The sequence below is a fragment of the Chelonoidis abingdonii genome, chromosome 3, assembly GCF_003597395.2.
Source record: "Chelonoidis abingdonii isolate Lonesome George chromosome 3, CheloAbing_2.0, whole genome shotgun sequence".
Classification (NCBI taxonomy): domain Eukaryota; kingdom Metazoa; phylum Chordata; order Testudines; family Testudinidae; genus Chelonoidis; species Chelonoidis abingdonii.
Window position 1 is genome coordinate 104,565,941 of NC_133771.1, and position 22,463 is coordinate 104,588,403.

The 22,463-nt window shown below is 41.5% G+C and overlaps 1 protein-coding gene across 4 annotated transcripts in view; it reads left to right on the forward strand.

Moving 5' to 3' along the window:
• The window catches only part of ENPP3 (ectonucleotide pyrophosphatase/phosphodiesterase 3), a 74,824-nt gene that overhangs the window by 11,325 nt on the left and 41,036 nt on the right, over window positions 1-22,463 (forward strand). For all 4 annotated transcript variants that reach the window (XM_032800784.2, XM_032800785.2, XM_075063946.1 and 1 more), the window contains exons 3-9: window positions 4,373-4,495; window positions 6,310-6,435; window positions 9,379-9,439; window positions 12,887-12,984; window positions 15,358-15,437; window positions 16,033-16,152; window positions 17,265-17,374. In XM_032800784.2, coding sequence (XP_032656675.1) covers window positions 4,373-4,495; window positions 6,310-6,435; window positions 9,379-9,439; window positions 12,887-12,984; window positions 15,358-15,437; window positions 16,033-16,152; window positions 17,265-17,374 — 718 coding nt within the window. The remainder of the gene's footprint in view (window positions 1-4,372; window positions 4,496-6,309; window positions 6,436-9,378; window positions 9,440-12,886; window positions 12,985-15,357; window positions 15,438-16,032; window positions 16,153-17,264; window positions 17,375-22,463) is intronic.

Consider the following 22,463-nt stretch of genomic DNA (forward strand, 5'->3'; position numbering starts at 1 on the left):
CCCCTTTCCCAAAGTCCCTGCCCCAACTTTGCCCCCTCCCTGCCTCTATTGAACCCTTTCCGCAAATCCTGGCCCTGGCCTTGCCTCTTTCCTGAGCGCACCACATTTCCCCTCCTCCCCGCTCCCTCCCGGTGCTTGCTGCTGCAAAGCAGCTGTTTTGTGGCAGGAAGTGCTGGGAGCTACAGGGGAAAAAGAGGTGCATGGTGTGCTCAGGGGAGAAGGCGGAGCAGAGGCGGAGGTGAGGTGGAGTGAGGAGCTGCCAGTGGGTGCAGAGCACCCGCTAATTTTTCCTCATGGGTGCTCCAGAGCACCCTTGGAGTCGACGCCTATGCCTCCAGTTGCCAGACTCCCTGGCTAGACCAAAGGTCCCACAATGGACCACACTCTCCTCTCTAGCTGCTGACGTTGTGCAGCATGTGAGTCAAATGATCATGTTGCATTATGAGAGAGAGTCTGGGTTAAGAGCTGAGAGTGATTGGCCAAGTAATTATACAACAGCTCCCAACTGACATTTGTCTGAACTTTCCATTCCATGAGAAAACTTTCTATGTAGCTTTTCATCCTGATTCAGTACAAAAACATATTGAAATATCTGAATTTCCCATATGATGGAAATTCTGATTTTTAATCAGCTCTAATTAATAATGAGAACTAGTCTAGTTAGAATGCAATGTAGAGCTGTCTGGAGGACAACAATTCTATTTCATGGCAATTCCTGAGGTTTCAAAATTTGTTTTAATTGTGCACTGGAAGAAAATCAAAACTTTCTGAATGCTTTTGCAAAATAAAAATGTATTGAAACATCTATTTTCAAATCGAAAGCCTGAGCTTTTCAATTCGGTCTCTCTCTTGTCAGAAGAGACCAGAGAATTCTTCATGCAAATAAGGCCCTTTCAAATAAAAACTTTACTGAAACCGATATGCCTCCATAAAATATTTTGGCTTTGACAAAACAACTTACTTTGATGAAATTTTATTTTGTCAAAAATGTCCCAACCAACTCCGTGCAATCTCAATAATTGGATAGCTTTGTTTAAAACAATTCTATCTGTGCAGCCACAAAATGATGATGAAATGTTTTTTTTTCCTCATTCTTACGGTACCTATGTTAATGTGTTAAACTTGTTTCCCTACTCTTCCCCACTTATTATTTTTCTTGCTCGTTTCCTTCTTCTGGCATCTTGTGATATTCTTTGTAACTATGATAATAAACTCTTCAGTGACTCTTAACCAAATAGCATGATGTATTGTCAACTTGCCACGTAACATTTATTGACGTGTAGAGCCTGATTCTCCATTGCTTTCCACCCTGTGGAATCAATTACGCCTGTACAAAACTGATGTAAAATGGTGTAAAATGTTAACAGATCAGAATACAATCTTTTATAACCACTTTGCCCTGGTGTATTTGACTGCTAGCTGCAGGGCAATTGTGAATCAAGCCCTTTTACTCTTACTACTTTCATTATGACTGGCTTAGCTTATGAAATAGTAATACAATAGTGAGCAGTTGCAGTACAAAATCAGAGATATTAAATCTTGTGATAATGGCTTTGATCCTATTGGATAAACTTAAGTATTAAAAGTAAATTTCATGATAGTGCCCATAATAATTCTGCAGTATCTCAAGTTTTTGAAAAATATAATTAGACCTCTGCATGGAATATTCTATTTTTCTATTATATATTCTCTAAACAAATAATAAGAAGGAATTTAATATTGTTAGGAGTATGAAAGCTTGCATTTCAAAGGGATTACACTGTTCTTAAGTTAGGCTATATGTACACTGCACAGTTAACCTGGGTGACTGGCATTCAGGTTAGACTAGCCTGGGTGTGAGCACGATCACAGCAAAGCCATATTTGCATTACTATGTCCTAACTGTTTCTGCACTTGTCCATGTGTGTCTGGGGGCATATGCCATGGTTCTTTGTAGTGAGAAACTCTAGGAGTCTTTCTCAGTCAATTGTGGGAGAGCTTGTTTGTCCTTCAGGGAGAATTGTGGGAAGGGCAGTGGAGGACTGTTAACACTTAGGTGATTTTGCCGGCATCTCATTGCACACTGGGCAGGTGCCATCCCAAGTTAGAGTAGAACCCAACTTGGGCTCTAACCCACACCCATCAGCTGGGTAAACAAGCTGGGCTTAAAGCACCTCCAAACCTGGGTCAGAGATTTTTTCTATGTGGATGGTAGGGGGGTTCGGCTAAAACCAGAAAAACCCAGATTAACTGTGCAGTGTAGACATACCCTGAGACTTAGCATGTTAAATGCAAAATAACTTAAATTCAGTTAGGTCCATTCCACCCTTCTTCACGACATAGGGTGGTTGAAAGTCCCAAAGACAAGGTCAGACATTCAATGGATTATTCGTGTAGGAAAACAAGGTAGGATTACTTTTTCATGTTGGGTGCATATCAATACATTTATTAAAATCAGCAGCAGCCCAAACCCTCTTGTAACAGACTAGAACTCAACTAGAAAACACTTGACAAATTGTCAGTGATGGAGAGCAGAGAAGTGTACATATGCAAAATGTGCACCTGCATTTTTGCAAATGTGGTGGAATTGTAAATCTGGCTAGTTGCACATCTACCTGGTAAATTTCTGGTGCAAATACAATAGTTTGAAGTACAAGTGCTCTGATATGTATCTACAATACATTTGCAGGCGCATGCTTTTTATTGGCTACCTTTTCGGTTCCAGATGAAGTTGGGTTTGACTTATAAAGCCCTAAATGGGTTGGGACTTCACAGTGTGAGAGAACTCTCTCCGTGTGTGTTATTGCCATAGCTTTGGTGACTGGAGGCACTCAAACCTCCAGACTTGACTTTAGAACTGGATAGAATCTGAGAAAGGGGAAGGTCAAACTAATTTAAAAGAAAGAGTCCCCTTTAAGAAGACCTCCAAACTGATCCTGCCAGTAGAGCTCCTAATTCTCTTATTGTTCTAGGCGACAGTCAAGCTTTTTCCCTGTCTCTTAGGCATCAAGTCAGGGGAGGAGCAGTTTAAGGAAGTTCACAAGGCCAGTGCCTCAGAGCAAACAAACTCAGAGTCAGAAATCAAAATCTCTAGCGCCTAGGTCAGGCTAGCATCCAGGTGCCTGCGGAGTGGGGCAGGGGTGTGTGGGGTGTGTGTGGGGTGTGGGTGGGGAAACAGGGCCTGCCGTTTATACCTGCCAGCATAGTTTCTGGTTCCTCTCATCTCTGAACTTGCTTCTCCTGTTTATATAGCCCAGCTCCAAGAGCCGGACAGCAGGGCCAGTGCAAGGAAGTTTCGCGCCCTAGGTGAAACTTCCACCCTGCGCAACGCCCGCCAGCTAACCCCACCCTCCTGCGGCAGCTAACCAAGCCCCCTGCCACCGAGGAGCCCGCCCCTGCAACAGCTACCCCCCTCCGTGGCAGCTAACCCTGCCTGGGGAGACTCCCCGCCCGGCAGAAGCTAACCCCGCCTGGGAAGCACCCCCCCTCTGCGGCAGCTAACCCCACCTGGGGAGACCCCCCCACTCTTTGGCAGCTAACCCTGCCTGGAGAGCCCGCTCCAGCTCACCTTGGCTCTGTCTCCTCCACTGAGCTCGCCGGCGCTGCTCTAATTCTCCTCCCCTCCCAGGCTTGCGGCACCGATTGGAGGAGACTCAGAGGGGGGGCTGTGTGCTCTGTGGAGGAGGCAGAGTGGAGGTGATCTGGGGTGGGGAGCGGTTCCCCTATGCGCCCCCCCCACGTTACTGCAGGTGGCCCTCCCCGCGCCCCCCTGCCCCAGCTCACCTCCACTCCACCTCCTGGCCTGAGCGGGCTTTTTGGTGCCCTCAACCACTAGGCATCCTAGGCGGCCGCCTAGTTTGCCTAAATGGTTGCACTGGCCCTGCCAGGCAGGGTACTCCTTGATTGTGCCCAAGATGTCTTTCCTGTAAGCTCCAGATTGTATTTTAAAAGGGTAGTATACCTTGCCACAGGAACCCTCTCTTCCTTTGGACCAAAATGCCTGAATTTGTTGCACTTAAAGGCATGTTGCAAGGATTACCTATTTACCCAGACTTTGGGAGAAATGCATGATGTTAAGCACATTCAGAGGATTGAAGCCAGAACTCTGTTTTTTTACGAACATATATAACTGTATCTCTTTATATAACTTTAAAATTAATAGTTTAAATATTTTTTTACTTTCAATTTTGTTTACAAGGCCTTTTTACCAGGTCTGAATTTCACATCTTTTCCCCATTTTACTAAATGTGTTGACAAGTGATTTGGGAAATAGTTTTTGGCAATTATTCAGAACATTCTGACTCTAGGCTCCTGGCCGTGTTCCATATAATTGTTGCATTCTTAAGGATTGGAATAACTTTAGTGCTAAAACCATCTTTTGTTCTCTTTACAGTCAGCTGCAGAAACAGATGTAATGAGCCATTTAATAAAAAGGAGCAGGGCTGCCAGTGTGATGGTGGCTGTAAAGAGCGTCAAAACTGCTGCTGGGATTATGAGGGTACCTGCCTGGAACCAAGTACGTTCCCATAAATGTGAGATTTGTTAGCCTAGTCTTTTTATTTAATTTTTCTGGATGGAGAGTGAGGGGAAATGAGCAATGTGCTATGTTTGTTTATTCTGCCACAAGTACAGATGCAAAAAAAGGCTTCCAGCCATCTTTTGTATTTGAGAGTCTTGTTATGGCAGGTGGTGAATTCTGGGGCTGTCATATGTATGTTGAATGGAAGTTGCTCTATCCCTCTCAGAACTGAGGGGATTAATGGATGCTCCCAGTACCCTGTGTTCTGAATAGTATGCAGCACACGATGGTATGTTGGCAGGATGAATTGGATCCGTGGGCTACAAAGTTCTCTAGCAGACTTGTCTGTTTCTGTATCACATCTAAAGCCTTTTCCCTGCATGTTCCTTTCTCTGTCCATTCACTCTAACTGTTCCCTTGACAGCTTCTTGGAATCCATCTCTCCTGTTCTGCTCTTTCTGTCTCAGTCCTGTTCTGTAACATGTACACGTTCCTTCCTTCTTCAGTCTGTTTGCAATCTGCTGGGAATCATGCAACATTTCTTCCTTGCTGTTCTTTTTCCTCTCTCAGAGACTATTGATTCAAATCTGCTCCCCATAGTGTCAATGGACTTGTCAGTCCTGCTGATTTCACCACAGATGTATACATTCAGTGCTCTGAACTGAATTGTGTTTTTTTTTCTTCATACGAAAACACAACTGTGACATACCAGGATACAATACAATCCAGGCTAACGAATAGCTATGTCACCCTTGTCCTGTAATCTGGAGTGCCCTTTACAATACCTTGCTGGTTCAGCCTCCAGCCTGGTCTGCTCACAGACAGCACTTCCAGATACGTGTGTGGGTGTGCTGCAGCCAGCCAGCCACATCTTGGCTATTACCAGCTTTGGTTATATTGCAGGGTGATCCCAACACATCTCCAGCCCTAGATCTTCCCTCAGAAATGCATGTTGTATACTGCCCAGCCCTCTCCTGGACAGTACAAATATGCAAGTCTATTATTCCTTGAAAGGAATAATACGCACACAACTTGTTGCCCCAAATAGAATTGCCCAGCCACTTCAGCTTGAATACACTGGGTCAGATAAAACAGTAAAACAAGTTTATTAACTACAAAGAGAGAGATTTTAAATGAGTATAAGTAATGAGACATAAAAGTCAGAAATGGCTACAAGAAAATAAATAAAACCCTTCTGATGTCTAACTTAACAAACAATATTAGATTCAATCACAGTTTCACACCATATACTTTCAGCAGTCTTACACACCAAACTCTTTAGGTAAGCACTCCTTTTACAGAGTCCAGCGACTGCTTCCTATGTCTCTTCAGGTGCAATGAATGCAATGGGTCAGGAGAGAGAGAGAGAGGAGAGCCTTGGGATGTTTGTCCCTCCTTTTTATAGTTTCAGTCCCCCTCTTGAAAAACATTTACATCTGAGAACCAGGGGACAAAATGTCCTGTTTCAACTTCCTTCGTCTTCCCTTCCTGGTTGATGACTCTCTTTACTGCTTAAATGCAAATTAAGCAGAGCACACATTCCTTTGTTTAGGCCAGACCTGTTTGCCAACTTCTGTTTGGGCAGGGCTGTGGGGTTTGGAACATGTGTTAAGAACACCATACAGGGGAATCTTATAACTTCACCTACAATGTTGCCACACATACTTTACCAGGACAATACTAACCAGCAAATTATGAGTTTTCAAATGATACCTTACAAGGCATACTTTATACAAAGATTATTACAGTAGCATGTAGGGCATGAACACAGAGGTGAATTCTATCACAACAACCAATTAATAATTTTTCAGCTCAGATATGGACATGCACTAAACTCCGTTGTGGTGAGACACGGATAACTGGAAGCCACTGTTCTTGTTCTGAAGACTGCTTGGAGAAAAAAGACTGCTGTGTAGACTACAAAAGTATTTGCAAAGGTAAACCAAAAATTAATATTTAACAGTGTTATTTGCTATATTATAGGGATATTTACAGGAAGCTACCCAAGTGAATATACATGAAATATGTATAAAATAAATATATGAGGCTTCATAATTGTTAGCAACTCTGATAAAATCCTTCTGGTGCCTAAGCGAAGATACCTACAGCTTTTATTTGAACAAGTTTAGGTTTCTTGTAGCTGTAAATGTGTTTTGAGTGCCTGAGTCACTTGGGGAGTAGCTGCTTTTTGGTGAAACACCTGATATTTAGGTTTGTGAGAAGGAAAGTGATTGCTGGAGAGGAATCTAGTATATGTAAAATTAAATCCTCAGAAACATGAAAGATAGTATAATTGCAGTAGCACCCAAAATGTGCTTTCCCAAAATGGAAGAAGGCACAGTCCCTGCTCTGAACTCTCTGAAATCTAAAAAACATGTCACTACCATCCCTAATGTAACTTTTTCATAACATTTCATTATAAGCACATTTTAAAATTAATTTTAACATTGTTTAAGAGAGTAGACCATATATATCAAGCACTGTTTCTTTCGGGAGTGTAAGATGAGTCCACGAGCTGAAGATGGCAGATAGAATTACTGGGTAAATCACACATGCACCTGAGAAGTGGAGCTACAACTCTTAGTCCTTTATTTCTGAAAACACGTGTCTCTGCCCAGGAGTGCCGAAGCTCCATAGGACTGTATGTGTGTCGGGGGGGGAAGTGGTGCCTGAACCAGGGCCCTGTCCCCTGCTCTGCCCATTCCCCCGAGGCCCCGCCCTTGCTCTGTCTCTTCCTCCAGGCCCCGCCCAGACTCATTCCCCTCTGCCCTCTCCCCCTGACATTCACCCTTAAAGTAGGTAACAAGTGGGAGGGCTATGCCTTTTAAAAGTGAGGAGCCCCCCATTGTTGCCCCCCCATTCAGGTGCCCCTGCTCTGCCACTTATCCTAAAGAAGATCTTCGTTAACAGACAATAGTACTAAAGTCCTTAATTCTTTGTGGGTCAGCCACTAGTGGGTGATATCATGTTCTCATTCCCACACACAAAGACAGCATTGACAGTGGACTTTTAGAGCAGTGTCATGAACTCCATTGCATCCTGGGCACTTTGCAGTGCAAAAATACACAGTAACACTGCTTTAGTATTTCAGCTGAAAGCCTCCCTCCCTTAAATCTTCAGCAGTCCAAAATACACATATGGAAAAAGAAATTTAACTTAAATATAGAATCTGATTTTAATTGTGTAAAATTGATTAAACTCTTAGATTAGAGATGAATCTGAGCCACAGATTTAGGATCCTGATTTAAAATTTCTAAGAAGTCACCCCACCCCACAACCTAAAATTCATGGCTGTTGGGTTTGAAATTTTCATAAGGATGTTCAGATCCGGGATTTTCATAAGACTCATACATATTGGGTTCAGCCATTAAATGTGGACCCAGATTCAGGTTTGGATTCCCAAAACCAATGATGTTTACAGGAATTTGGATTTGAGAGTTTAATGATAGTCCATCACTATTTCAAACGATGCACAAAATAGGTGCCTGGAGTTATGTGGTACTTTAATGAGAACATTGTGGCATGTTGTTATAGATACTTCAGCATTCTATAGGAACAATCCAATATAGACTCCAACCCAAAGAACCTGTCTCCAACCTTCTTTGTGTGTTCTGTATGCAAATTTGTTAATGGATATAGCAAAAATGCCACTAGCAAAACAAACCATACTTCATGACTATGATGTCAGAGGGTATAAATCAGGGTGGGCAAACTTTTTGGCCCGAGGGCCACATCGGGGTTGTGAAACGGTATGGAGGGTCGGGTAGGGAAGGCTGTGCCTCCCCAAAAAGCCTGGCCCCACCCCAGTTCCTGCCCTGCCTCAGAGCCCCTGACCCATCCAACCCCTCTGCTCCTTGTCCCCTGACTGCCCCTCCTGGGACCCCACCCCCTATCCAACCCCCCCATTCCTGTCCCCTTACTGTCCCAACCCCTATCCAACCCCTGCCCTCGACCGCTCCCCCGAACCTCCACCCATTCAGTTGGTCCCTGTCCCCTGACCACCCCTGGGGACCCCCCTCCCCTAACCGCCCTCTGCTCCCTGTCCTCTGACTGCCCCCCCAGGACCCAATGCCCCTTATTCCAACCCCGCCACTCCCTGCCCCCTTACCATGCCGCTCGGAGCGGTAGGACAGGCTTATTAGAAAGTCTGGGAGGTGAGCGGGCGCAAGCTGCACTGCCCGCAGGAGCTGCAGGCCAGAGCACTCCCTGTGCGGCAGCGGTGCTGCGGGAGAGGGGCTGAGGACGAGCCTCCTTGGTCGGGAGCTCAGGCACCAGGCAGGACAGTCCTGTGGGCCAGATGTGGCCTGCGGGCCGTAGTTTGCCCACCCCTGGTATAAAGGATCTATAGATTCGATATCACCCTGCATCTATAAATGGACTTCTTAGAAATTTTGAGGCGGGAAGCAATCAAAAAAACTATTTCAATGTTGTTATCATAATACCAGAACCTGTTTTCACCCCTTCTTGTGGCTGTATTTAATTTTCACTTTTTATTTAGATGTATAATTGCTGGCTTTAGTAAGTCACAATGAATGTCAATGGTTCTTGTTATTTGAAAATGGTTATTGTTTCTGCCTGCCTTGGGATCCTTAGTGGGAGGGCTTTTCTTTTGGAGGGAGAACACTTATTTAAAAAAAATCCACTGCTTTTTCTGCCCCATCAGTTCTCTCTGCTATTCCTTTCCTCTTTGGTTTGTCCTTCTTGCCTCTCTCATGACTCCTTTTGTTCTTCTAAAGAGACCCTAGTGGATCATTAGCTTATGATAAATGTTTAGGAGCATTAAGCAGAGTTTCAGAAAATCACAGGGAGGTGGAAAGGAAACTGCTTTGTGTTGTACATTTACTTTTCTACAGTGCTACAGTGACACCTGTTCTTTTCAGATGAAACGCCTTGGGTGAAAGAAGCATGTCCGTCACTTAACACTTCTCAGTGCCCAGAAGGGTAGGATGATTTGTTCACTTATCAGTCTGCAAATGGAATTTTTTTTGCATTTTTATTTTAAACATTGTAACTGAATCTTTTCTGATGGAGAAAAATGTTATAACAATCAGAAATAACAAAGGACACAAATTTTGGGAAGCCTGTAATAAGAAATAATTCTTATTTATACAGTGCCTGGAATTGCATTAGTTGTTTTATAGCGGTTGAAAAAGATTGCTTCCTGTCCTGGAGAGTTCACAGTGTACATTTTAGACAACATACAAGTGACATCAATAGGCTGTTGGAAGAGCACAGGGCAAGGGATACAGCGATGTTGTCACTTAATAGCACTTGTTATATGTGGGCATCTTGGTGGTTCTGATATTGTGGGAGGAGTGTGTACACACACACAAAATGTCAGAACTGCTAAGATGCCCACGTATAACAAAAGCTAATAAGTGACCACACTATTGTGTATATATATAAAATACACACAAACTGACAATGAATATGTGGAAGTGATATCCAGAGTATGGGGTGGCCATAACACTCACAAGTGATGAAGTCAGGAATTATCCACAGGTTATCCCAAACTCATGCTGATAATACACCTTCATCCAAGCTATCAGCATATATTATGCACAGCACACTCTTCTTTCTCTTTTTTAGTCATTTCAGCTTTCAGAAGACATTCTTAGCAGTAGTCCCTTTTCTTTTTTCCCCAGCTGTCTCACTTATATTTAATATATACTTATATTTAATTATTCATAATAAATTAACATGGAAAGCTCTTAAGTATAGAAGGAAGTGGCTGATAGAAAAGGGATGGAATATTAGTATATTTTTTCTATACAATGAGAAAAGTATAGAAAGGTATATACACTGATGCTGACCAGTTCCTCATTGTTCCCTTGTGTTCTCCTTGTCTATTGGATCCATCTCCTTTTCTGTTATCTTTTATGTAGATTGTCTGCTTTCCAGGGCAGGGAGAGCTTTTGTTATGTATTTGTACAGTGTCTAGCAGAGCACAGTCCTTGTCTATGACTGGAGTCCCTAAATGCCACTGTAACACCAATCCTACTAAATAATATAATGTAGTACTCCCCTGGGAGGGATAATCTATCTGTTTCATACCAGTGCGATATTACATTGATTCTTCTGGAAGGCCTTGAATCCTGTTCCCTAGAATTCAGCTGATGATGCAGGCAGAGAGTATAATACTTTGGACTTGGCCAGCTTTACTGCTCAACCAGCATACACTTTTTTTTTAAATTAAAGGGTTATATTTAGGAACATCATGCCAATCTGTCCCAACACACTTTAGAATAGAATACATCAGATCAACTCCACAGAAAAACTGAGCTATTGATATGTACATCAACTTCTCAGAAAAAAACTAGTATTTTTTTCTTAGCTGAATCATTCATAGTCCATCACACATCATTGTTATCTCTCTCTGTGCTGCTTTAAAGCAATTACTTGGAGCTCATTTCTTTCTGTCAGCAGCTCTGCAGAAAGCAACGGCTATTCTGATTTCTGAATGTCATTTCTTACTATAGTCAGGAATTTTTACTTGAGGAAGCTTTGGGGAGAAAGGTCAGTTGAGAGGAGTTGGCAAAGGGAGAGGGAGAAAGAAAAGGATGGAAACATATAAACACCTTAAAAATCATGAAGAATTATGAAGCAGGTATGCAGCTATTTCTCTCTCATGTATATATATGTGTGTGTGTGTGTGTGTATATATATATATATATATATATATATATATATATATGCAATATTGCTGATGCATATTGAGATGCATGCAAGCAAATAGGCATATAGGCCATTCCCAATAGTGAAAACAGTTAATCGCTCTCAGCATTAAATAGAATAATGGTGTTAAAACCGTGCTAGCAAAAACTGTATCTAACAGCATTGTGGTTAGTACAGTTCTGACTCAATGTGGACAGGGTCTATATATGGAGCACAATGTTCCTTCATAAAGATTTTTAATTCAATTTTTTGTTAGGTCGCATGTGTATAGATCCCTAATTTAGCCAAAACTGCATTCTCTATATCATTCCTAGGTATAAATGTTTCTAAGGAAACTAAAATATATAATGATGTTTAGCAAACGTGGCTGACTTACAGGACTGAAAGCACTGGATACTACCTTTGGCCTGGCCTACACTGTGAGGGGAATCGATCTAAGTTATGCAACTTCAGCTACATGAATAATGTAGCTGAAGTTGGTGTACTTAGACCTACTCACCGTGGTGTCTTCACTGCGGTGAGTTTGCTGCTGCTCCCCCATCGACTCCACCTGTGTCTCTTGTGGAGGTAGAGTACAGGAGTTGATGGGAAAGCACTCGGGGATAGTATAAATGTACCTTTAGTCAATCCTGTATTATTAAAACCAGAATTTTATAATGTTTATTACTTAACACTTACTAATGTGATTTTTCCTGTGAAATTGTATGTGGTGTAAAAATGGTCAATTCCTAGCCAATCACAGAGATTTATTGTCACAGCTGTTTCCTCCTGGCAAGAGTTTATCATAACAACAATTTAATTTTTTTTCTACATGGCAGTTTAAATTTATGTATCCTACCATCATACCTACGATATTTGATTAAGTCACTCAGAGCTAAGGATTTTAGCCTTGATTCTTTATATTAGATGTTACAGAATAGATGTTATTAAAGGCTAAACTCTCCTAGTAATACTGATAGTTGGATATTGAGAGTGTGCTCCAGCTCAGAGGAGGTGGTGGAAGGGTTTGATGTAGGAAGAACCTGGACTGCTTATTAACCTTCTCAGAAAAGAAATCATGAGCACAAACCCTCCTGCTCTCACAAGAAAATTTCATTCCCCAAGGTGCTGGCCAGATAGGCAAAGTTTCCTAAGGGTAGGGTGATCAGATGTCCCAATTTTATAGGCACAGTCCTGATATTTGGGGCTTTTTTTTTAATATAGACACCTATTACCCTCCACCCCATCCCGATTTTTCATACTTTCTATCTGATCACCCTATGGGTGATTGTTAGAATATTCAAACCATCTGTGTGGACACACTGGAAGAGGATTTCAGGATACATTGAGACACAAAAGACAAAATTCAGACCCTGGCATAAGCAGTATCTTCCAGCTAATTTGGCCCATCATCTATGTTTATATTTATAGTTTGTTTTAAAATAAAAAACAATACGTTACTTTTCCTAAATTCTAAGTACACTTAGTGTTCCTGTTCTTGAACCCCTGCAGCTGCTTGATAGCTTACTTTTGAAAGCTAATGTAAATAACCTTCCTTTTATTCCCTTGCCTTTTGAATAATTATTTATTGTTATAAAGGATAATAAACTTGTAAAATAAAGGTATTTGGAACTTCTGCTCCTGGCTTCTGGGTTGACACTACTGACATCACTATGCATTCTCCAGAATGTGGCTAAAACTCCTTTCTGATGATAAACTCCCACTTACTTGCAGGTTTGATTTGCCACCACTTATCCTTTTTTCGATGGATGGTTTTAGAGCAGAATATTTACAAACATGGAGTGCTTTACTGCCGAATATCGAAAAACTCAGTAAGTTACCAAGAAAGCAGTGACAATTAAAAACAGAGCCTGTTGGCAATTTCTTCAGTTCCCTCTTCTGCCACTTTATACATGTGACTCCCTGGTAAACTAGACGAATATCTCATAGTAGTTCTCTCATCAGTGGTATGTTCAGGATTAACCTGAGAGTTAGGTGACTACAATGAACTCTATTGGCCAGTGGCTACCAATATTGGCTGCAACCTCAATTTAATTTTAATAAATATTGTGAAACATTCATTCAAATAAAGTTTGAAGCTGAAAAGTTCCAGTGAAAGTTTTAATACATTTCTATCCTCTATTTTATTAAATTACTGTAAATTGTAATAAAATTTCCAAAGGATCATCACTTATTGTTGTCATATTAAATTATATCCTAATACTAAAGAGCAATGAATTGTGTAACAGTGAAATGTCACTCAAAGAGACAATCTTTTTGAGTCTGGAATTTTGTTCTATTCGTAGACAGCTACGTATTTAAATGTATATCAAATATCATGAATTACTGCACTCAAATTTATTAAATGGAATCTTTAATATGCTGATTCACCTAAGTAGTACAGCCACAATCCTGAAAGATGCACAGTGCTCTGAAGTTAGTGGGAATAGAGAGTCATCGGCATGTTGCTGTAGTGGGCCCTCAAAACTTGCACATAAGTTGAGTTTGGTTTTCATGGGAATACTTTAGAACCAAAGCCTCATTGCTCCTAGTGTCCCTATGGTTCAATTCATTTATCTTCTTCTCCTCCCCCACAACAACCAGACTCTGAACGGGACAGAATGATAATGTATTTACTTTTTATATTATATATTTAAAAACTTGCCATGGTTGCTGGAAGCCACTAAGTGTGATTGGATAAACAAACATATCTGTTTTGTGGCTAACCTATTAAATATAACAAGGACTGTAAGAGAGTCATAACGTTGACTAATGAGCAAACTGACCTGACCCTTGCATGAATGTTATATGCTTTGCTGCCGCTGAACCAGTAGAAGAAATGCAGTCAGCTAGTAAGTCATTTCATGAAAAGTTCAAGTTTATGTCAAGCTTTGTTTGAAACAGATTTAAGGGAAGTGTATCATTTCTACCGGAATGAAAGAAATGTTAATTTCAAGCTTCCGGGAGGATATTTTGAACTTTGGTTTACACTCACCAGTTATACACATCTGTTTTCAATTTTAGCAGTGGTTTGTGCATTCACACACTTTGTTTCTCGCATTAGCAGCTGGAAGGGAGAGACCCCTTTATTTATATGTGAGAGAAGATAAAACAGTGGTGTGCTAACTTTCATATCATGAACCAGTTCTTCTTAAAGACCATTTCCTTTCCCCAGTTGGTCCCACACATTCTCTGCAGCAACTATAGAGCTTGGTTACATAAGAAAGTACATTTAGGAAAGGAAAACATGAACATAAATCCATTTTGTGTTTGAAGACTTATCAGTGATTAGCATGGTGACACCGGCAACTCTGCAGAGCACACAGAAGGTCTTTAATATGATAATATAAGAACTTAAAAAAACATTTGTTGCCACCACTTATGCTCACCAACCTGAGAGGTTGTGGTGATCTATCCTTGTATCTTTACTAACTCCATAGATTGTTTTTAATAGTTTGGCCCAGAAAACCTAGGTATTATCTTCAATAGAGTTAGTCAAACTATTAATTACAGGTAATGTTCATTATGAATTTAGCCCTTATCACTGTCTATGAATTATTTGCAAACTGAGCCTGATGAATCCACTGTGTGTGTTTGTTATTCGTAAGCATTTGCCAAATGGTTTGGATGAATAGTGTTCAGCCTATGGGTTGTTTAATCTTACTATTCTCTTTTTATGTAATGTGGTGGATCACTGAACCCCAAATTCTTTCTGATCTCTAATTGAGTGACAGAAACATTTTAAACAGAAGAATGAAGTTGGATTTCAGGAAACGGTCGCACAGCAAGAGAAGTGACTATTGAAAGGAGACAGGAAGGATGGTGCAGTGGTTAGGTCACTAGTCTAGGCCTTGGGAGAGCCAGCTTAATTCCCTGCTCTGCCAGGCTGCCTGTGACACCTTGGACAAGTCACTTAGCCATTGTGTTCTTGCCTGAATTCCAAATCTGTAAAATGGGGCTATTAGCATTTCCTTACCTCCTACCTTTAGTGTTGTGCCATTAAAAATTGTGAGGTGCTACAGTAATGGGGGCTATACAAGTACCTTAGAGAGATTGTCCGAACATTTGCATATGAGGAATATGAATCACAGAAACTGAACCTGGTGGAAAATGTCATCTAAAAATGTTTTGTGACCAGCTCTAATTTTCAATATTACAATTGCTTGGGAAGTAATCTTATAATCACTCAGCATGATTTGTTGTAGAAACATGTGGAACGCATTCAAAGTACATGAGAGCTGCTTACCCCACCAAAACCTTCCCAAACCACTACACTATTGTCACGGTGAGTGAGAACTTATTATTTTTATTCTTCATTATTTGTACAGTCTGCAGAATGTTAGATGCTTATCCCAAAGAGCTAACAATCTCATTTTAGATGTGATACTACAGTGAGAGTAACAATAAGGGACGGCTCGGATAAGGAACCATGGAGGGACATGGCAGAGAGCAGCAGAAGGAGGAAGGGGCCATAGTTCATATGTTTACATAAATATGCTGCCTTCCTTAGCAGAGGTGTCTATGCCCAGCTCTGTGGACAGATTATTTATTCCTACTCTTTGTTAGAATAGATTGTATAGGGATGCTGGTCTCAGTCACATATTAAAATTGTTTGTGCTGTTTATATGTAGCCAGTTGGGATCTATCATACCTGTATACAGACACATCAGGCTTCATGTGTCATAGTAGTTTCACCAATTAAATGAAAATGGGATGAAAATAGGGAAGTAGAACAGATTGTCATGTAAAAGGATGTGGCCTAATAAGTCTTTTCTATCTCTAATTTCTATGTTCAGTTGTAATGGAACACAGTATATATTTCATTTTACTTTAAGAATGAGAGAAATATTTCACCTTTCTTAATTTATTTTCATTCTTAGGGTTTGTATCCAGAATCTCATGGTATCATTGACAACAACATGTATGATGTAAACTTGAGCCAGAGTTTCTCACTTTCTGGGCAGGCAAAATTCGACCCTATCTGGTGGAAAGGACAGCCAGTATGTGTCATTCTTTCTACGGTGTTTGTCATAGCCTCTAGGTTCATCAGTTTGTTCCACAGTCCATATCCTGCCGTGTATATTGCTGATATTTTAATGGATAGTTTGCCTTTGATACAGGAAGGAAAGCTGTTTAAACTTTAACATCTGAATTATTTTCTGTATCTGAAAACTTGTGGTGATACTTTGTGTGCAAATTTAAAATATATTAGCCCATATTCAGACCTGAAGTAAAATGCTGGCACCACTTAAATTTTACTAGATTTCGCACTTTGAACTTAGCTGTGCAAACTGCAGCAGTAATCCCTTACACCAGGTCTGAAAGTCTAGTCTAAAACCAAAAGTTTTGTTTAAAAACAAACAAACAAACAAAAACAGTTTAAGGTTATTAAGTGTCAAGTGTCCTTACCTGTCACATCATTTACAAAGCAAAGGAGTGTGCAGTTAAGGACATCATAGATATCTCACTGCTCTTGTTATAAACAAAGTATATTATTAAGTATAAAGTATTGCATATTTCATCACTAATCAATAACTTTAGCTCTGACCTAAAACTGATGATATTCTTTCACCAGTAATCTCAAAATATAAACACAGCACTAAACATTTTGAAAAAACACTTAAATTGCATGGGTTCAAATATATGATTTTTGTTGTTGTTTCATGAGGAATCCAATCAGCTTTGTAACGGGACTGCAGTTGCAACCCTAAATATGGCAAGTTTATCCCCTCTATGTAATAAAACTACATATACCTGCTGCTGAGCTCAGATTGGGCCCTAGCCCTTCACAACCAAAACCACAGTCCTTTATCACTGGAACAAAAGATCATTGTTAGCTGTCAGATATAGAAATACCCTGACATTCATGCTAAGCTGTGAACAGCCAATAGAGGGCAGCATCCCATCTTCAATCCTGTAAAATATCAAATCACAAAACATTGCAATAGTTGGGTAACAGTAGGGCAGATGAAAGAACTGAAAAAGTGAGCCTAGCAAAGGCTTTCCACTTGCATTTTTCTGAATCTGTATTTTGGCTTGTCTCTACTTTCTTGTATCTGGTTATCCAGTAGTGTGAATGGTTTGAAATACTATATTTGTGTCCTCTACCTAGATCTGGCTGACAGCAATGTATCAGAATTTGAAGGCTGGCACCTTCTTTTGGCCTGGATCAGATGTACCTATTAATGGAACATACCCCAATTTGTACAGGTTGTACAACAAGTAAGTTTCAGAATAGTCAAAAGATTTATGACACAAGTCTTATAAGTTAGTCCAAAGCTGCAAGTTGGCAATAGTTTTTTTTAATACAGATGAAGTATTAGAGCTCTTACCAAAGTTCTGGGAAACAGACACAATATTAGTGTCAAATTATCCCACTTTTACCATGAAACTAACATTTATGGCTGAGATTTTCAAAACCACTTAAGGGATTTAGATGCCCAGTTACCATGGATAAGTGATGGGCATCTCTATTCCCTAGATTGCTTTGATAGTTTCAAATTATAGTAAAATAACAGTTTCCCACTAGAAAACAGTCCTGCAATTTTAATAACAGAAAAATATTCCAGGCAAATCTGCAAAATATATTGTAGTTTCTCTGATTTTGTTTCACAATAAGAATCCTCACATAGTATCTTCATAACAAGCCAATGTTTTTCTAGTGTATGGTTTTATAGGAAATGTATATATTGTAGATAGGCCTGACTTGATGTGAGTAACTGAATATGGGGGAGGCCTCATTTCTCAGAAAATGGGATTAAGGAGGTAAATAGATAAGCAGGCTGAAAACAGAATGTTTGTGCTAACATTGATGACTCGGGGTATGGCTACACTTGCGGCTGTACAGCACTGTGAGTTAAACTTGTCTTCATATAGCTGAGCAGGGAAAGCGCTGCAGTCTGTCCACACTGCCAGCTGCCAGCTCACTGTCATGGCCACATTTGCAGCATTTAGAGCGGCATTGGGAGCGGTACATTATGGGCAGCTATCCCACAGTTCAAGTGGCTGCAATGTGCTTTTCAAAAGGGGGGGTGGGGTGGAGTGTGACAGGGAGCATGGGGCGGGGAGAGAGTGAGTTTTTGGAGTGCAGACATTGTGTCAGCTCCCTGCCTTGCAAGTTGTGCCCCCCCTCCCTCCTCCACCCCTCTCTCTCTCACTGAAAGCAAACAGCAGCTGTTTTTTTTCTCACAGACCAGATAAGCAGCTGCTCAACAAAATGGACGCTCCCTACCTCCCCCATATCACCTCTCTCTTCAAGCAAACATTAGCTGCGGGCGTTCCAACGGGAGCCCCCCTGCCTGCCTCTACTCAGTCACAGCAAACAGTAGCTGTGTTTGTTTTTTTGATAAGCAGCTCCGGGAGCCAGGAGTTCACAACAAAACAAAGAGAGGCATCACAACAAAACAAGGAGTTAAAAGGATTATGGGGAGTTTCCGGAGGTCAATCACTGTGTAATAAGGTTACTCCCCATTTACACTGAACCACCAGGGGCTCAGCCACTCCGCAGCATCTGTTATTCCTCTCGAGGAGGTGGAGTACCTGCAGCGCTGTAGCCACGGAGATACAGCGCTGTATATGCCTTGCCAGTGTGGGACAAGTTACAGCGCTGTGGGTGGCTTTTTATTGTGCTGTAACTCTCAAGTGTAGCCAAGGCCTATATAAAAGATGGAGTGTCTGAGCTAGCAAAGATAAGAGAGGCAACACCCAGGGAACCATTTACTACACACAAGATAAGTCAGGAATGTAAAGATGAGGTAAAGAGTAGATCGAATATGGATAGTTCATGAACTGAGCATGCTGTACAAAGATTGGTTCCTGCAGAGTAACTAAGCCAATCCAAAAATGTGTGCAGCAGTCTATAGTAAATGCAGTGAAATGTGCTAATGTATATAAAAGGGTGAGGATTTCTGGGTGAATTTGGATCTGTGATGTACCGTGGTCCATCCCTTGCATTGCTATATGCAAAATAAAGATACCTGAGTGACCGATTCTAGAGTCAAACTGAGTTCCTGGGAAGCCAAGTAGAAAGAGGTCTTGGAATGGTATCATGGCTTGAATGTCCACAGTTGTAGAAAAGGGAATTTATAATATTAGGGGCAATTTACAATGCTAGAAGGATCTGGACCTTGAGCACCACGTCAAATTAATAATTCAATTGTGCCAATTATGATTGCTATTCCTAGATGGACATAGAAACCTAAAGAATCGGTATATGTCACCAGTATGGGTACACTAGAGAATGAGACCTATAAACTGCATTGTCTCAGTGCGAAGATGAAAGCACCAGAAGGACATGAAATAAACACAGTCTTCTGTAACTGAATTAAACACAGATGATTTTGTGAGTGCTTGGCATGAATGAACCTGACCACAAGCGAGGGAGGTTGGGCCCAACTAGTCATTAAGGAGAGAGTGAAGGAGGTGGTGTGGCATGGGGACATAGTATGTGCTATAGGATACCATAACTTTTCAGTGAGGACAATACAATGCCAAAGGAGCCTGGATGGATTTTGTCTGAACCTTACCTCTCTGACTCAGATTGGGACTCATGCCCTATGGCCAAGTGAAGATGAAGCAGAATGTGACAAGGGCCATAACAGATAACCCTGAATGGGAGTCATTGGTGATAAATCTCTTTGTACCCATAGCTCCCTTGTCCATTAATACCATGGATTTAGTACAAAGGAAAATTGAGCAATTGCCCAGCAACAGGAAATGGGGGGCAATATTGTAAAGGCAGTGAAGACAGCCTAGTGTACTGTACCAGAGGAAGTGAGCTTGCAACCCTAGTTCATACCTTCAACCTAACATTAAGAGGGGTCCAAATGATTACAGCTACCGTGGTCTTAGGCATGTGTTGCTAGGTAAACTTGTAAAAGAGAGCACTGAAAGACAGGAATATCATAGAATATCAGGGTTGGAAGGGATCTCAGGAGGTCATCTAGTCCAACCCCCTGCTCAAAGCAGGACCAATTCCCAACTAAATCATCCCAGCCAGGGCTTTGTCAAGCCTGACCTTAAAAACCTCTAAGTAAGGAGATTCCACCACCTCCCTAGGTAACTCATTCCAGTGCTATATGATGCAAATGAAATGAATGCTAATATAAACAAGAAAAATAGAAGCAGTGGAGTGTAGATAGACCTGGCCTGACATGAATAATTAAATATGGGGAAGGCCTCATTTCTTGGTAGACAGGATTAGGGAGGTAAATGGATCATTAGTGTTAAGATAAGAAAATGGGTCAGTTAGCTAAGAGACAGAATGTCTGTCTGAGCTAGCTAAGAGAAGAGAGTGAATGCCCAGGGAACCATTTACTAAGAACAAGATAAAAATGGACAAGATAAGTCAGGAATATAAAGATGAAGTAAAGAGTAGGTCAAGCATGGACAGTGCATGATGTACATGGTTCCTACAGAGAAACCGAGCCAATCCAAAAATGTGTGATGTAATGTCTAGTAAATGCAATGAGATGTGTAAATGTATATAAAAGGGAGAGAGTTTCTGTGTAAATATGGATCTTTGATGTATCCTGTGTCCATGCCTGCATTTGAGTCTGATCAACCCAGCATATCATTGCTGTATCCAAATAAAGATACCTGGGTGACAAAGGCTGGAGTCGAACTGAGCTCTTGGAAGCCAAGTAGAAAGGATCTCGAAGGGAATCCCAACATATATGGCTTCTAAAATTCATAGAAATTCTGCTCCCATCAAAGTCAACTGGAGTTCTGTCATTGACTTTAACAGGGGCGGCTCTATGGTTTTTGCTGCCCCAAGCAGGGCAGTCAGGCAGCTTTCGGCAGCTTGCCTGTGGGCTGTCTGCTGGTCAAGCAGATTTGTTGGCATGCCTGTGGGAGGTTTGCTGGTGCCGCGTTTTCAGCGTCCCCACCACTGAATTATCGCCAAAGCCGCGGGACCGTCGGACCTCCTGGAGGCAAGCCGCCGAAGACATCCTGACTGCCGCCCTAACAGCAACCTCAGGCTGCCCCCTGTGGCTTGCCACCCCAGGCACGCGCTTGCCTCGCTGGTGCCTGGAGCCACCCCTGGACTTTAACAGAGTCCAGATTTCAGTTAGTTTTTAAGGACAGAATGAGCCAATAGGATTATCTAGCTTAATCTCCTGCATAATACCAGCCATAGAATCAGGGCGTCTCTAGGGGGATGTGGGGCCTGGGACAACCCCTCTCTTTCTGGCCCAGGCCCTGCACCCACTCCACCCCTTCCCCCAAACCCCTACCCTGCCTCTTCCCACCAGTGCTCTGCCCTCTCCCCGCCCCCATCCACCCCTTCCCCTAAGCCCCAGCCCCTCCTCTTTCCAGCTTCCACTCTCTCCCCCGAGCGATACCGGGAGTCAGCAGCGCAGGGCAGGGTGGGCTGGGGCCAGGTTGCTCACTGCTGCTGGTGCCAGGCCCCTTGTTAACCTCCCAGGCTGCCCTGGACTGTGCATCCCGAAGCACAGGACCCCCTCATGTGCAGGTCCTGGGGCGGTTGCCCTGGTTTGTCCTATGGACAGGACAGCTCTGCATAGAATTTCACTCATTAGTACAATAACTTGTGGTTGAATGACAGCATATCTTTTAGGCAGATATGAAGGGCCAGATTCTTATTTACGTTAATGCTCCTTTATGCTGTCAGAGTGATAGAGAAAATACTTCATCTCTTGATAAGATACTCCCATGATGAATTAACCTCAAAGTTAAAATTTTGTTCCTTACAGCTGCCTTTAATATTAGTATCCTAAACTTTTCTTGTTAATTTCTCAGTCATCTCCTGAACCTTTTATATGATTCCTGTAACCTCATTAGAATAACATGCTACAGGCTTATCTTTATAAGTTTGTACAAAGAAGGATGACTTTGTGCTTAGGGAACAGGACTGGAAGTCAGGTGACCTGGTTACTATTCTCAGCTCTGCCACAGACTTTGGTGTGTGATTTTTGGAAAGTTAATCTCTTTATGGATCAGTTTCTTCATCTGCAAAATGGGCATAATAATACTAAATTACCTAACAAGGGTATTATGAGGATACTTAATGTTTGTAATGTATATCAAAGTCCTTGAATTGCATGTGCTATATAAAGGAAACAGTTCTTCTTACCTATTCATACATGTGTTTGTTTTAGAAACTTAGGCCTTGAACCTATAAACTCTTATGTAACTATTTAATTTTGTACATGTGCAAAGTGAAGCATGTTTTCAAGTGTTTGCAGGATCAGGACCTTACTAATTGTCATTAGAACTATTATATTTCCTTAAAATATTAGCGAAATTAAATAGTGTAAGTATCTCATTTATTTATTAACATTCAAAAACA